The 16,178-nt window shown below is 41.3% G+C and overlaps 1 protein-coding gene across 1 annotated transcript in view; it reads left to right on the top strand.

The window, feature by feature from the left end:
• Positions 1-16,178, top strand: part of lrrc75a (leucine rich repeat containing 75A) — a gene marked incomplete at both ends in the record, with an annotated part of 32,322 nt that overhangs the window by 9,346 nt on the left and 6,798 nt on the right. Inside the window, 2 exons of the mRNA XM_079166821.1 lie at positions 731-859; positions 9,701-9,813. Coding sequence (XP_079022947.1) covers positions 731-859; positions 9,701-9,813 — 242 coding nt within the window. The remainder of the gene's footprint in view (positions 1-730; positions 860-9,700; positions 9,814-16,178) is intronic.

Here is a 16,178-nt window from a genome sequence, read left to right as displayed (position 1 = left end):
GCCTTTTTAGTTAATTGTGGGATAAAGGAACAGCTTTTAGGAGCTGCTAATGGTTATAACTTTTAATCTTGTTTCCAAACAAAGTCCATTTCTTAAATGCTTATAATGGAGCACGATAATAATCTAAATTATTAATGTCAAACAAATGGTGTGAGGCTGAATATGTGCAGCCATCGCTTTGCTTTGACGTTCAGCAGCTTCGTTACGGTCCTCAAAATGTCTATCCAGCAGAGTCGTCATTCATGTTTTTTAAGATGTAACATGGCAGCTGTTCATGCATGAAGCTCCTCCAACAGGTTAATGATTCGTACGCTTCCATGGCGCTCGAGATGTGACACGTTTTCATTTTCCCTTCAGCAGCAAGCAGACAGACAGGCTTGAAAGCAATGCAACAGGCAATTTAATTCAATGCTTTAGGGTCGCGTTTCGTAACGAGGGCGGTACCGCAGACCCGGGGGGGCGTTCAGGGAACGTCAGACACCGCTGGAAGGGTTATCTTTGAATGGCGGATAACATTAAATGAGAAAAGTTGATTTACTTACTGCATTATATTATATATATTATGTCTTATGTTAATATTTTGACTTGTCAACTGTGTTTAATGTAGTGTATAAATAAATTGCCTTTCCTTGCATGTAAGAGTGTTGCCTATGTAAGTACTGTTGCACAATTGCGTAAGTGTGAATATGATGATCTTGATGTGTGTGTGTGTGTGTGTGTGTGTGTGTAGGACCTGGGCATGGAGTCAACATCTCTGGATGACGTGTTGTACCGCTACGCCAGCTTCAGAAACCTGGTTGACCCCATCACGCATGACCTGATTATCAGCCTGGCGCGATACGTCCACTGCCCGAAGACGGTAAGACACACACACACACAAACACACACAAGTCATCTAACTTGAAACACACTGTGCAAATAGTGGCGATTACAGTAAACGTGTGTGCATGCTCACACACACACACAGACAGCCATGATTCATTTCTTTGCTGCTATCAGATGATCATTTTGTGTGACACTATTGGGTTACGGAAGTGCTCTAAGTGGTTGTGTGGCTGTGAGTGTGTGTGTGTGTGAGTGTGTGTGTGTCCTTGAGGACGCCTCCTTTGTGTTTGTTCATTCACGTTGTCCAGTATGTCACCGAGGGGAAGAGAAAGCGTGACAGCAGCCATGCTGGATGAATAATGCAGGAAGGATGGAGGAGTGATGGAGATGAAGATAGGAATTAAGAGAGCCTGATCGTAGCGTGGTGCTTTGTGCTGAAACACTACTGACCCCTATGCTGCCTGCATTTGTTATTTATGTTAAGAGCCATGCGAGAAACAGCTGGAGGACATCTTTCCTCCAGCTTTGAATGACGCCAATGTGAAAAGCTAATTGTTCTAATTTATGTTTGAGTAATGTGTGGCTATTATATTTCTCCTCTGACTTCGTGAAACACCATTTTCGCCTCCTTAATTTAATGTGTTTCCTGTGAAAACAGGAGGCTGGAGATATATGTGTCATTGTTGGAATATACAGTAATTACGCACAGACACAAAACCAAGTCCTGTACGAAAAAAAGAATATATATATATATATATATACTTACAAGTGTTAATTCAGTCAATGACAACTATGATAAAAACATATTTTATTTACCATTTGTTAATATTCTTACCTGTTGTTTAGTTACAGAAAGAAGGCATGTATGTATGTAAGGAATATATTAATTTTCGTCAACGACTAAAACTAATTGGTAATGTGAAATTCAGACAAATGGACATATAAACCAATTAGTGTTTTAATGCAAAACCAACAACATAATTCCTCCGCCGCCAAAACATTTATATTTTTTATTCAATAACGTTATCTTTGCCAGGCACGTTAGCTAAGGTCAATTAGCTAACATAACCAGTAATTTTAACTAACGTAACCAGTAATCTTACTTAACCTAATCGGTAATATTAGCTAACATAACTAATGTTGGCTTACATAACCAGTAATCTTAACTACCCGATCCAGAATGTTAGCTAACGTTACTAATGTTAGCTAAAGTAACTAATGTTAGCTAACGTTACTAATGTTAGCTAATGTAACCAGTAATCTTAACTAACGTAACCAGTAATGTTACTTAACCTAATTGGTAATATTAGCTAAAATTACTAATGTTAGATAACATAAATAATGTTAGCTAACGTAAATAATGTTGGCTTACTTTACCAGTAATCTTAACTACACGATCCTGTAATGTTAGCTAATGTTACTAATGTTAGCTAACATAACGAGTAATCTTAACTTGTAATCAGAAATGTTAGCTAACGTAACTAATGTTAACTAACATAACTAATATTGGCTAACGTGATTAATGTTAGCTAACATTACTTATGTCAGCTGACGTAACTAATTTGATCTAACGTAACCAGTAATCTTAACTAATGTAACTAATGTTAGCTAACATAACCAGTAACCTCCACTAACGTAACCAGTAAAGTTAGCTAACGTAACTAATGTTAGCTGACGTAGCGGGTAACATTAGCTAACGTTTCTGTTTTTTAGAAGGTAGTAAAAGTTTTATGGGCTAAATTTATCTGCAGTAAGATTGAAAAAATTAGACAAGAAGCGGCAACAAATCAGGTAGACCAACACGTTATTGTTTATATAAAGGTAAGCTAATGTTAATGTGACGCTAACGTTACTTTCAGTCACTGGTCCTTCATGTTGCTATTGGTATGAATAAATTAAGGATTAATGTCACAGATCAACCTTCTAAATCTTCCTTTAGATATCTGCTAAAGGAATATAAATGTGTTAATATTAAAGCTTCTCATCTCAAGCTAAACCCAGAAAGTGAGTACAGCTTCGGAATGATCAAATAAGACTAAAGGTTTTCACATTTAGGAAAACTAGATTAACATTTCTCTGGCTTTTGTTGCCTAAAGAATACAAAATAATTTTCTATAAATGTTGTATTCACTGTAAAAGGAATCAGATTTGTATTATGAGTCCCTGAATGCATCGTTGGAGCTGAAAAATGCTCGTTATCAGTGTACAGGACACATTCTGCGGGAGACTCTTCACACATGCTGAAGCTGCAGAGGAAATCGAGGAAAAGGCTTTTGTGTACAATTCATGATGAGAAAAAGTAGAGCAGGGACGATAGAAACACCAGAGGGGGTGTTGTTATGAGCGGAGAGGAAAGCAACAAGAGAGAGGAAGTAAAGGAGGCGACGAGAGGAGGGAGGTGTTATTTCCTCCTCGTTCTGCTCTTTCCGTCCTGTCTGACATGTTTGATTGCTGTTCTGTTTTACTTCTCCTGAACTTGCCATCACAGATATTTGAGGCCTCACTGCTTCTCTTTTGATGGGCCATGAATGTCTCTTTTTCCAAAACCGTCAAGTACATTTTTTGCTGTCACTGTAATTCTTTTCATTCAGTAACAATATTACTACTTTTTAAGGCCTTTACACACCGGGACCGTAAAGAATGAACAACATGGAAAATGCTAAATACTGCAAGAATTTCAAACTGAAGTATTTCACAATCTTTTCCTAAACCTAAGTATTTCACGATCTTTTCCTAAACCTAACTAAGTATTTCACGATCTTTTCCTAAACCTAACTTAAGTATTTCACGGTCTTTTCCTAAAACTAAGTATTTCACGATCTTTTCCTAAAACGAGGGATTTCACGATCTTTTCCTAAACCTAAGTATTTCACGATCTTTTCCTAAACCTAACTAAGTATTTCACAATCTATTCAAAAGTTGTTTCCTGTGAGGTCGGAAGTTTATTTTGAAAAGGCTGTATTCATGTAACGAGCGTAAATTAACACGTTTTGCTGAATTAGTAGGAAACCTTTTTGTAAGGTATCACATAAACCACTGCATGAGGATACGTTGAATAAAGTGATCATGTGTAGAAATTACTGACTAAAAATGGTGGATTGAAGTTTCCTGTTTCGATTATCTGCATCCTTACGTCTCATTCATCACTGCAGCTCCAAAGACTACAAAGCCAGACAGAAACAGATGTTGACAATCTTCCTCCTCAGAGGAAATTTCCATCTCGACTGTCCTCAGAGACACAACACACATTACCTGCTCTGCCTTCACGCAGCTGATAACTGAGGAGGGAACCTGTTTTCAGATTGTTGTTTTCCCCTCAACACCACATTCACCGAGCTCTGGTTATTATCTGCACTGTTTGCTTCACTCCTTTCCACAAATAAACAACGGGACTGAAAACCTGTTCAGTCAACAGACAGGATTAAAAGATTGGAGGTAGTTTTGTCGGTGAATTAATATAAATATAATCATTAATTACATCAGTGTTAATCCTCTACGCTTCATTTAAGGATCATTTAAGGAGAACCTGAAACAATTAACAAAAATACATCACCAACAAATCAGAATAAGTAATTATATGCCACAAATAAATGCAAAATATTCAATATTTCAACAGCCAAACACAATTGTTTTATCCAAAGTATGCATTGATTTGATTTAGGTTATAGTATTATACACTCATCATAAATAAAGTGAATGGATAATGCTGTAAAACAACGTGCTGAGTTATCGGAAGTTATTTGGACAGATTTTGTCACCGCGATAGCATCACACCTGTACACGATGCAGTCATGAAACTTTGTTGTTTTTTGCAACCAGTGAACAGGAAGTGACCATATCTGGACTGAGGAGGAGTGACGTAGAGCCGCCGAATACGTCTCTGGTAGAGACCTGTCAATCACTGTGTAGCCCCGCCCCTAAAGCATCCCCTGCTTTATGGTCTGTTTGACTCTAAATGGACCATCATTTACTAAATGAACGTCATGCTGTATTGAAGAAGACTTGAAACTAGAGATTGAGACCATAAACTCATGTTTACAATGTTTACTGAGGTAATAAATCAAGAGAGAAGTAGAGTCATTTTCTCATAGACTTCTATACAACCAGAGGAGTCGCCCCCTGGTGGACACTAGAGAGAATGCAGCTGTAAGACACAGTTTTGGGTGGGTCAGTGATATCGCCTGATGTGAGGCTGAAGGGGAAATTAATGTTATCATGACAGGTGGAATGTGGCCTATCGGGGCCAGAGGAAAGGGAAAAAGCCGACTCAGCGCTAACATGTACACTAATCCTCGATCTGCTCGTAGAAAAATGCAGACATGCTCATACGTAGCTTCTCCTCGGCTGCACACGGACACACAGCAGCCTCTTTAGAGTGGGTGAAAGGTCCATTCATTGCAGTGTGACTCCAGCTAAGCAAGGGTGGCTTGTGAATCTGTACAGAGAGCTTCATCACTGCAGCTGCTGTGTTTTGTTTCTCTTCTCCGTTTGACTCCTTTATTCTTCCCATTTCTTCGGTCTTCCCACTTATCTCCTTCTTATAATTGCAGTACAGTGTTTAAGTCTGTATGCGTTTGATCCCGCTGTTACTGAACATTCATTACATGTCAGATATGAGCCAACCGGCTCTGATTCGTGGTTTCAGATTTGTGTCACTGTGAAGGTCATGTGGTTTTAATGCTTTGGTCATCGCCTGACGATGTTGAGGTCGCAGGGGTGGATGACGTCTTAAGACGTCGGACAAGAGCTTTTGCAGACTCATCCCGTTCTGAATTGCTGGTCTGGCGACAGTATGGAAACCTCTTGGGGTCATATGTTAAAAAGGAAATACGTATCGATGCGGAGATCCGTGCCAGCTGAATAATAAGCCAAAGGAGGATTTCTAAACCATGCCGCAGGGTTGGTTAACTTTAGCCTGTAGCTCAAAGACGACATGATGTAGCTTAACGTTAGCCTGCAGCTCAAAGACAGCACGGCGTAGCTTAGCAATAGTCTGCAGCTGTAATCCCTAACCTTTTGTTTTTATGTACAGAATCTTATATTTTATTATTTTTTAATCCCAGTTGTAATCCCAGTTGTAAAAGGTGACTCCCACCCCGACACAGCAGACATCAGTGTCCTCTGTGGATCCTTCACCCCAGTAGAGCGCATTAAGCGGCTCCTTCCTGGGATCTGAGATCCAGCCACCACACTCCGTCAGCGGGCTGCCAGGTCTTCCCCTTCACCTCCTGACCGCTGAAACGACAGCTATAAAATTGAATTATCCGAACAATTCATCTGCAGAACGGAGGAACAGTTCCGCCGTAATTTACCGTAGCATGCAGCGCGTGCAAAGACAAATATGACTAAAGTAATGGGCTCCGTTTGTACCGTGCAAAAATAACTTCATCTGCAGGTTGGGCCTGAGGGGAAGGAATAGAGATGAAGCAGACAGATAAATAAGACAGAGGGGAGGTCATCAGTTCTCTGGAGACGGGAAAAAGATTCATAGATGTGTTCTATATCAATAATGTAACGAGAGAGAGGAGGAGAGGAAGAGAGAGGGAGGACAACCGAGGGCGAAGGAAAGAGAAAAAGAAAAAAACAGAGGAGGAGGAGGATCGAAAGAGGGTAAAAAAAGAAAGGGATGATGAGAGAGGGAGCGCTGGATGCGGTGAAATGTGAAGAAGGCCACAGGGAAGCCATGAAGAGGCTGCAGGATCCTGTTTTCATTGACCCGAGTTCTTCAACGCGTCAATACGTCTTAACCTAGTCCCTGTCTACATGCATGCAGATATATTTTTATCCACCTGATTGATTTAAGTCCAGTACTTTCTCTTTCTGCTCTGGTTTGGTCTCCACCAGCCCCGAAATGAAATATCTGGCTCTTTCGCTGCTAAATGCTCGACTGCGTTCACCAGCCTTTTGCTAACTTTAGTGGATTTTTAGAGCTTTTTCGCTGCTTTGTGTCACTGGAAACGACACCGATAAGAAATAAAACAGTAGAGGGCCGTAAACTCCAAACAATTAGCTGAAAAACACAGAAATGTTCCATAAAACTGAAGAGACTTTCTGTGATATACGTATATAATAAATGCAGAATAATAACAATACTGTTAGAGCGGCAGAGTACTGAGACGAGATAAGTGAGTATTAAACATGAAAATCAGTTCTTTCACTATGAATCTAAAAGTGTGAATCTACACAATGAACAAAGTGCGTCCTCAACTTCTTAATTGCAAAGTCTGACCACACAGACACATTTACGAGAACATCTTCACAGTTTCTCTACGGGAATCATTATCGCTTCATTTAATTTGACAAATTGAGAAATTAATTTAGCGGCCGTGGAAGAAATGTTTCTACTCTGCTTCCTTCTGGGCGTCAAGTTATTCACTTTCACCAACGCTGTCTGTTAGAAAACTGTTTTTATTTTGTGCTTTAATATTCAGCTATTGCCCTGCAGTGTTTTACAAAGCAGAAAGATATACACACACACACACACACACACACACACACACACACACACACACACACACACACACACACACACACACACACACACACGTGAACAACAATGTGGTACTTCACAGTTTGAGAACTGAGTGTCTTTGTTGATATCACTTCTTCCCCTCACCATCTGTTCTACACTTAAAACTTGGGAACCGCAAACCTGACTCACCACCTGAATAAATTAATTTCAATACACGCACACACACACACACACACACACACACACACACACACACACACACACACACACACACGGTACAGAGAAAGGTTGTGGTGACATCAAGGCAGCCGGGTAGAAATGAAGCCGAGCGTCAGTAACTCGGTGGCTGTTTGTCTGAAATTGCTTCCTTGTCCACTTTTCTCCACATGATGAAAACTCAGAAGGGTTTTACTGTAATTGCCGTGTTTCCATTCATGTATTTTAATGTTCATTTTGAAGTATCTCATTAGAAAAGCTCTTTAAAAGCGGCAAAATACACTAAAACTTCCTCAATTGTGGGAAAAAAAACAGGTTCTTACGCTCGCTTGAGGTGGTTTATGTGAAAAAGAGTGGATGGATTATGGATCAATTCTGATTCTGCAAACATTTAATCCTCTAAACCAGAGGAAGGCTCCTCAATTATAATGTAACGAGGTCCATTTAGAGAGAATGTCCTCATGCAAAGGTCCAGAACATTTACAATTTAGTCTAATATATATTAAAGTGGCCTAGCAGTTGTATTAACATCTGTATGTAGTCAGCCAGCGAGTGACGGTGGTGGCGCATGTAGCTCGTGAGTCGAGCTAATTATTGGTTGTGAAAGCCGATCGCCGTTCAGTCCGTAACCACAAACCAACCAGGAAGTGTCCGCTGTGGCCAATCGGCGCTCGTATCGCAACCAAGAGTTGACTAATCGGCGTCTTCGAGCTCACGAACACTCACGATGAACGGCCGAAGGCGATTACAGTGTTGGACTTCTAGTTAAACTATAAGGAAGTTATTCAAAGGTTGTTGGTTCGAGTCCCCCCAAAAATGACCTTTATATATATATATATATATATATATATATAAATATATATATAAATATATAACTCTAAACATATTCCTGAAGATTTTTCTCTCTAAGGTTAAATGGCCGAGGCGACTTGTTTAGTTTCTGATTCACAACCTCTTCTTCTTCTTCTTCTTCTTCTTCTTCTTCTTCTTCTTCTTCTTCTTCTTCTTCTTCTACTCTCTTTTTCTGGCAGATTACAGCCGTGCGTCGCCTACAGCGCAGACTTCTCACCGAACGACGCCGTAGCGCAGTTTATTCGCTCCAAAACCAGCTGACGGAGAGACTCATAGTTACTTTTTTATGCGAGTATTTGAAAAGCACCCTAAAAATTTGCTTGCCAAATTGAATGGAAGCACAATGCCGAGGTAGTCGAATGTCATCGTTATTTCACACCAACCAACAAATGACAATCTGCATGTCAGTCGTCTGTGCTGAGGAGGATAATAAAGTCTTCCCCAAACTCATTCTGGGAACGTTATTTTTCATTTAATTTTGAATCACTTAATGGCACAAAGTGAATGTAATGTGGCAAATAGGAAGTGATTGTGGACACAACCGATCAACACAGCATGTAGCGTTCAATTCCCCAGCTTCAGTGTGTGTGTGTGTGTGTGTGTGTGTGTGTGTGTGTGTGTTTTCTTGTCAAATCAAACACATCACAGAAGGTGTGTTTCCTAATTCTTCGCTCCAGTGGTCTTCAAATCCCTTAATGACTTCCTCCTGTCTGTTGCTGTTGCAACACTTCACCGCTCCGTCTCATTCTGTCGTGATGTCGTGTCCAACATGACCCCCCCCCCCACACACACACACACACACACACACACACACACACACACACACACACACACACACTACCTCTGTCTACTGACGGTTCACATACACACACCAGTAACTTCGTTGTGTTTTTAAACCAGCGACGTATCCACCACTTGTTGCTCATCGTCAGAAGAGTCTTTACTGATGATTTGTGTGTTGCAAATTAGATTTATGCTGCAAAAACCTTAAACACAACACACCAAAGAATTCAGAGAATATCCAGGTTGTGTTCTTGTAAATTTACAACTTTAACCTCAAAGGTTTCTTTTGTGTAAATTCAGGATTTTAATCTCAGGGAATACCCAAGTTTCTTCTCGTAAATTCACGACTTTAATTAAAACTTCTCACAGTTAATTTCTCATGAATTTATGACTCAAATCTCAGTTTTTTCTTGTAAATTTACAGAAAGATTCTGTTGACATTTTAAATACAAGCAGCGGTTCTCGGGTCTAATCCCTCCAACATGGCCGCCGGTGCTTTTAATCCTCCTTTTATTGAGCTGACTGAGTTTCTGTGTCTCTTGTGTCCGACAGGAGGGCGACTCTCTCGGGGCGATGGAGAAAGTCTGCCGTCAGCTGACGTATCATCTCAGCCCCCACTCTCAGTGGAGGAGACAGGGCCTCCTCAAGAGGAAACCTCAGGCCTGGTGAGTGTGTTTGGTGTTCAGGACGGTTCCTCTGTGTGTGTGTTAACGTCTCAGTGTGTCACCGATGTGTCATCGTCTGCTGCTCCGCTGGGTTCCACCAAAAAATAAATCCAGTGACGTCTCTTTTATTTCCTCACCGTCTGGTGGACACCGTTCCTTCTCTTTGTCTTTTTATTTCTCTCTCTCCGTCTTCATGCTCACATTATTACCTACATTGTTTATTTTTAATCGCGTTATGTTGTTTGTGTTACTGTGTGACTTTCAATCACAAAGAGTCATTTGTATTCACGTCATACAGCGGCAGCGCTCTTCCTCTTTTCACCTCCATTAAGTAGAAACCTCACTTAGAATATTATCATATTTAATTCATAAAGCGGTGTTACACAATATGCTAACTGACTCAGATGTTTCTCTTGTTAAAGCACCTGTTCTAAATATAGAAATGTTTACCAAACACTGCCATGAATATATTTTCAACAATCGTGCAATATTACATTTCAATATCATGTGCAGTATAACTTTAACCGGTATTCTTCTTCTATACTTCAGTTGATTTACTATATTTAAATTACTCTTATTACTGTTCTATTTTGGACAGATGTCAGTATTACTTATTATACACTTCTTATTGTTCATATGTTTATATTTGTATTCTTTTGTTACATTAACAATCATTTAGCAGACGCCAAAAGCGACTTACAATTCAGCATTCTATCTATCTATAGACCGTAGGCACATCTACGGTTAAGTGTCTTGCTCAAGGACACATTGACATGCGACTAGCGGAGCCTGAGCCGGGGATCGAACCGCCGATCCTCTGATAGCAGGATGGCCCCGCTACCCACTCTGCCACGGTCACACTACTGCTGTAGTCTCTGATCAAACTCTGCCATGAGAATTAATAAAGTTCTATCTTATCTTAACTTATTTTATAATATTTCTAATTCACCTTCTATATTTTCTGTTTTCATACATCAAAACATTTCCACCATAGATTGGTGCATAAAATTCAACCACAGTGCAGGAAATGAAACCTACATCCTTAAAGTGGCTTTGTGATCATAATAATGTAACACAGAATAACAACATTAATAGCCCACATTTTGATAGATGGGGGGGTGCAGGGGCCGCTGTTCGATTCCCTTGACGTCGCTGTGAACCGGGTCACTGTGCGACGCTGCATCTGAAACCTCTAGAACGCGTCCTGGTGGGAGCAGATGGTGAGAGAGAGAGACAGGATCCCCACTGCTGTGATGAGAATCTCTCCTCCTCAGCGTTAAACACCAGGTGTCTCCTCCTCTGCAACACAGTCTGCAGACAAACACAGAAAAGAATCAATACGGCCGATGAGATTGGATCCCGGCTGAGTGTGTTTGGGTGTCGACAGAGAAGAAATCTCAGCGAAGTGAAACAGCTCCAAAAAGTTGCTGTTGAAGCAGAGTCCCACCTTTAATGGTATTAGACGACAGCCGGAGATGAGGAATGAGTTTGGTTATTATCTTAAGTAATTCTGCACTGTGGGAGTGGGGTGTGTGTGTGTGTGTGTGTGTGTGTGGGGGGGGGGGGGGGGGGGGGTTTAATCAACGCAGCGCTGCAGTCAGCACTTCATGCTGTCATGAACTCGAGTCAGTGATTAGCCGGAGGAGAGACACGCCCCGTTTACTCGTGAGTCTCGGGGCGACCGACGAGATTGAAGCATCTTTTTCTGCGTGGGACACACTCCATTAACGCCTCACACACACACACACACACACACACACACACACACACACACACACACACACACACACACACACACACACACACAACCATATGTCCACAGTAAATACGTCAGACTCTCTCAGAGCCGACAAAAAGGATGAAAAATGTTTCTGAGCAGATGGAAAAACTGTATCCAGACCATAGACTGTATACAAGAACTGGACGTAGTCATCGAGACGTCACACATTGGTTTGTGGACTGATGTTTTGAAGCCTCAGGTTCGGTGATTTCGTTGTCGCCATCTTGGATTACGGCCGTCACCGTGTTGTTTTTTTGCAGCCAGTGAACAGGAAGTGACCATATCTGGACTGAGGAGGAGTGACGTAGAGACGCCGTATACGTCTCTGGTAGAGACCTGTCAATCAATGTGTAGCCCCGCCCCTAAAGCATATCATGCTTTATGGTCTGTTTGACTCTAAATGGACCATCATTTACTAAATGAACATCATGCTGTATTGAAGAAGACTTGAAACTAGAGATTGAGACCATAAACTCATGTTTACAATGTTTACTGAGGTAATAAATCAAGAGAGAAGTAGAGTCATTTTCTCATAGACTTCTATACAACCAGAGGAGTCGCCCCCTGGTGGACATTAGAGAGAATGCAGCTTTAAGACATGAAGCATCGGCCGCGATGCCGCCTGATCCAGACATCATCCACTAACTTGTGGCTTTGCTATGTCGTTATGTTTTTTAAACACACGCAATCCGATAGATCCTTTGATGAGGTCAGAGGAAGCCGCGCAAACTCTTATGAATTGACTCCAGAGACCGCGTGAAACGAGAATTCAACATTGATGGATTTCTCACTTAACTTGCGTACTTCGTTAACGGCACTTATGTAGTTATTTTAACCCAAACCACGATCTTTTCCTAAACCTAACTAAATAGTTTTGTTGCCAAAACTTAACTAAGTATTTCCCGATCTTTTATTAAACCCAGATTCAGGTCTTACGTCTCTTTTCTAGGGATCGTAGTGATCAAAATTGTGATCAAAATCTGGAAAAACGCCTCTTTAGTCGTGAAACTCATTGCTTTTGAAGAAGGAGCATAAATACACATGTAAATCAACTGGCCGGCAGTTTTTTACTGTCTATTCCACAAGAGTAGTTGTGAATGGTGAAAAACAAAGCAGGATTAACAAGGCTCACTGTTCGTTGTCTGGCTGCTTAACAACGGCTCCTTTCATTGCGATCAACAAGTTCCACTCGGTGGTTTGAAATGAGGCAGCTGCACAGCTGAGTGTCTGGAGCAGCCAGCAGACCTGGTCTCCTCTCTCTGTTTACCACCAAGGTCTGAGACCCCTGCGGAGAAGACTGTGAGGTAAACAATGTGACAGCGGAGATTCTCGTGGGCAGGGTTACATTGAGCAGCATGAGGACGAGACGTTTCTCCTCAGGAAGGAATCAAGCTTTTTATTTGCTCGTCAGCTGTGTTTGATTGAATACAAGAGGCGGAGAAGGAGATGGAGACGAGGAAAACTCAAATATCACAACGTGTATATATAATACGACTCCTCTGGTTGTATAGAAGTCTGTGAGAAAATGACTCTACTTCTCTCTTGATTTATTACCTCAGTAAACATTGTAAACATGAGTTTATGGTCTCAATCTGTAGTTTCAAGTCTTCTTCAATACAGCATGATGTTCATTTAGTACATGATGGTCCATTTAGAGTCAAATAGACCATAAAGCAGGGGATATTTATGAATATATACAATACAACAGATCGTATGATATATATACGAAAAATGACTCCTTATTTTTTGTGCCCTTTCCTTCAAAAGTCCAATAACACGTGTCAATTTCCCATCGTTGCATAAATACAATTTTTCAAGATAAACTTCCATCATTGCAGGAAACAACTCAGTTAGTTTTAGGCAACAAAGCTATTTAGTTAGGTTTCGGGAAAGATCGTTGTTTGGGTTAAAAAAAACAACACAGAAGTGTACGTGACAAAATAAATCAACGTTGACTTTTTTCGTTTCACACGGGGCACAAACCTGGGCGAAAGATCGCATTTTGAATGTAAACAAACCTCCAGGTTAGCCAAACGTGTTAGTGCAGCTTTAAAGTTACAGGTCAGAACCATTATATCCATAGAAATTGAGTAGAAGTAGAACGGACATGTTTTCGTGGTCTTTTGACTAGTGTATAAGAAAATTGCAATTGTTGTTAGTTGTTATGGTGTAAACACACGTCAGTTGGGCCGTAAAGTCTTGTGGAAGCTTGTCGGAAAGAGAGCGAATGAAGCTGTAACAATGGTGGAACTAGCAAGCTAGCTAACTAGCCAGCTGTCCACTGGTTAGCTAAGTCACTAGCCTGTCCTTCACCAGAGAGACAGAATTTAACTCATTTACTCTACACTTCGTAACGTTACTACTCCAATGCACAAGTCGGTTTATAGTTTATACGGAAATTAGCTCACTACAACGGTCACAATGGCAACACGACACATAAAAATGGCTGCCACTCTGACCTGCTATGTTGAATGGGAAAATAAGTTCTCGTCCTATTTTTTATTTCTATGATTATATCGGTGTGTGTCGGTCACAGTTTGCCACCCCATGCTTTGTGAATGGTACAAAGTGAAGTGAAACACCAATAACAGGGTAGTTCAGACGTCTCCTATGACCATGTCCCCCCCCCCACCCCCCCCCAGTATTTCCCATCATACTGTTTGATTTATACAAAATGGCTGGAGAGAGTCCAGCACAGCATCCACTGGCTCTTAGGAGCAGCAAGCCAAAAAGCATCGGCAGGCGAGATGTTGATTGACAACCAACCAACAGGTAAACAACTGCCTGTCTGTCTGGACCTGAATCTGTCTGTCTGCCTCCATCTTTGTGTTTTTTTTTTATCCCAACGGCTAGTTTTCACGAGGCTGGAAGGGAAATAATGAGGTCTTGCCGAGGTTGGATTGTTTGCCATGGAAACCCCATAACGCACCAATATGATCTCCAATAATGCGTTTTACCTTCTCGAGCCGTCTGCCTACCAACGTCTTGTGTGCCGCTTGCTGATTGGCCGGCTGTGACGGCTGCACGGACAGATTTATTGGCTGCGTCCCACCTGAGCTCTGACATCCAGCAGAGAGAGAGAGAGACGCTGAGTGCAGACTGGATGTCTGAGCCTCATCTGCTTCGTCGGGGAGGATATTAGTGCTTCTATATATTTGCATTTGTGCGTCAGTGAAGGGCGTGAATAATTAAGTGGCTTGTTAAAGTGAATATGGGGTTTTAACCTGAAGCATCTGATGGCTTAAACATTTGATATTGTGATATCTTTTAACCACTTTTCAGCAATTTATTAAGAACCTGCTTGATTTGACAGAACCTCCCTGTCAGACAGAAAAAAAGCAATTATTGGAAATGTTCCATTGCTAGTTTCTCACCAATTGTCCTGCCTGTAGGAAGTCATTGATTGGCCAGTGCCCTGCTGCTTTTGCTGATCAGCTCCTGGAGAAGATGGAGGACGTTTAGTATTTTATGTTGATGAAAGCGGGGTGAGGCGGTGAAAGCTTTACAAAAGACCGACTGATGCAGAGCAGCTAAAACATCTTGACTGTGGAAAGTAGAAGCTACTGTATGGTACATATTTTGTCCATTTAATAAGGTTTTAACTAGAGATGGGAGTGATCTGATCAAATATCGGTATTGGGTTCGTATTTCAATCAGCCGATATTGGACAGACATCGCTGATCGGTATGAATCAGGCGGTTCTAAAAAGTAAAGTCAGTGCTTCACGTGTTAAAGCTGCATTCTCTCTAATGTCCACCAGGGGGCGACTCCTCTGGTTGTATAGAAGTCTATGAGAAAATGACTCTACTTCTCTCTTGATTTATTACCTCAGTAAACATTGTAAACATGAGTTTATGGTCTCAATCTCTAGTTTCAAGTCTTCTTCAATACAGCATGATGTTCATTTAGTAAATGATGGTCCATTTAGAGTCACACAGACCATAAAGCAGGGGACGCTTTAGGGGCGGGGCTACACAGTGATTGACAGGTCTCTACCAGAGACGTATATGGCGTCTCTACGTCACTCCTCCTCAGTCCAAATTTGGTCACTTATAATAATTGTGAAGAACGACCCTCCGGCCGTGTTGGAATGGCTGCAAAGAGTTAGCTACGTCAGCCTCTTTAGCACGGAGGTCGAGTTGCTGCTTTTAAGCTCAGAACCGAGGAGGACTCCCTGACTCCAGGACCTTTAAACAACACATTACCTCCGACTTTTCAACTGGGCAAATTTGATTTGTTTTATCACCATGTGGGCCTTTTCTGATCTCTAAATGGACGGTGAGAACCACTTGCGGTGCTCCAATAAACCATTAAACATTTCCTATTAGCCGGTATTAATCTAGCCTGTCGTATATAATTAATTTCTGGCTTTAGGCCGGCAAATGGGGCGTAGTCATACCCACCATGGAGGTCCGAACCTCTGTGTTTTATGACTTTATTGCGGCAGTTATCACCGTAAATCCCTCGGTGTGTCTATAATGTCCCAGTTGATTTGTGTCCTGTGGCGTTTAATATGTCGCCCTGCTGCTTTTTTTGGTATTATTGTGCATGAAAGAGGGACTTCTCCATTTGTTTTGACTCTTTT

Source organism: Pholis gunnellus (genome assembly GCF_910591455.1).
Source record: "Pholis gunnellus genome assembly, chromosome: 9".
NCBI lineage: Eukaryota > Metazoa > Chordata > Actinopteri > Perciformes > Pholidae > Pholis > Pholis gunnellus.
This window is presented reverse-complemented; position numbering and strand designations above follow the sequence as displayed.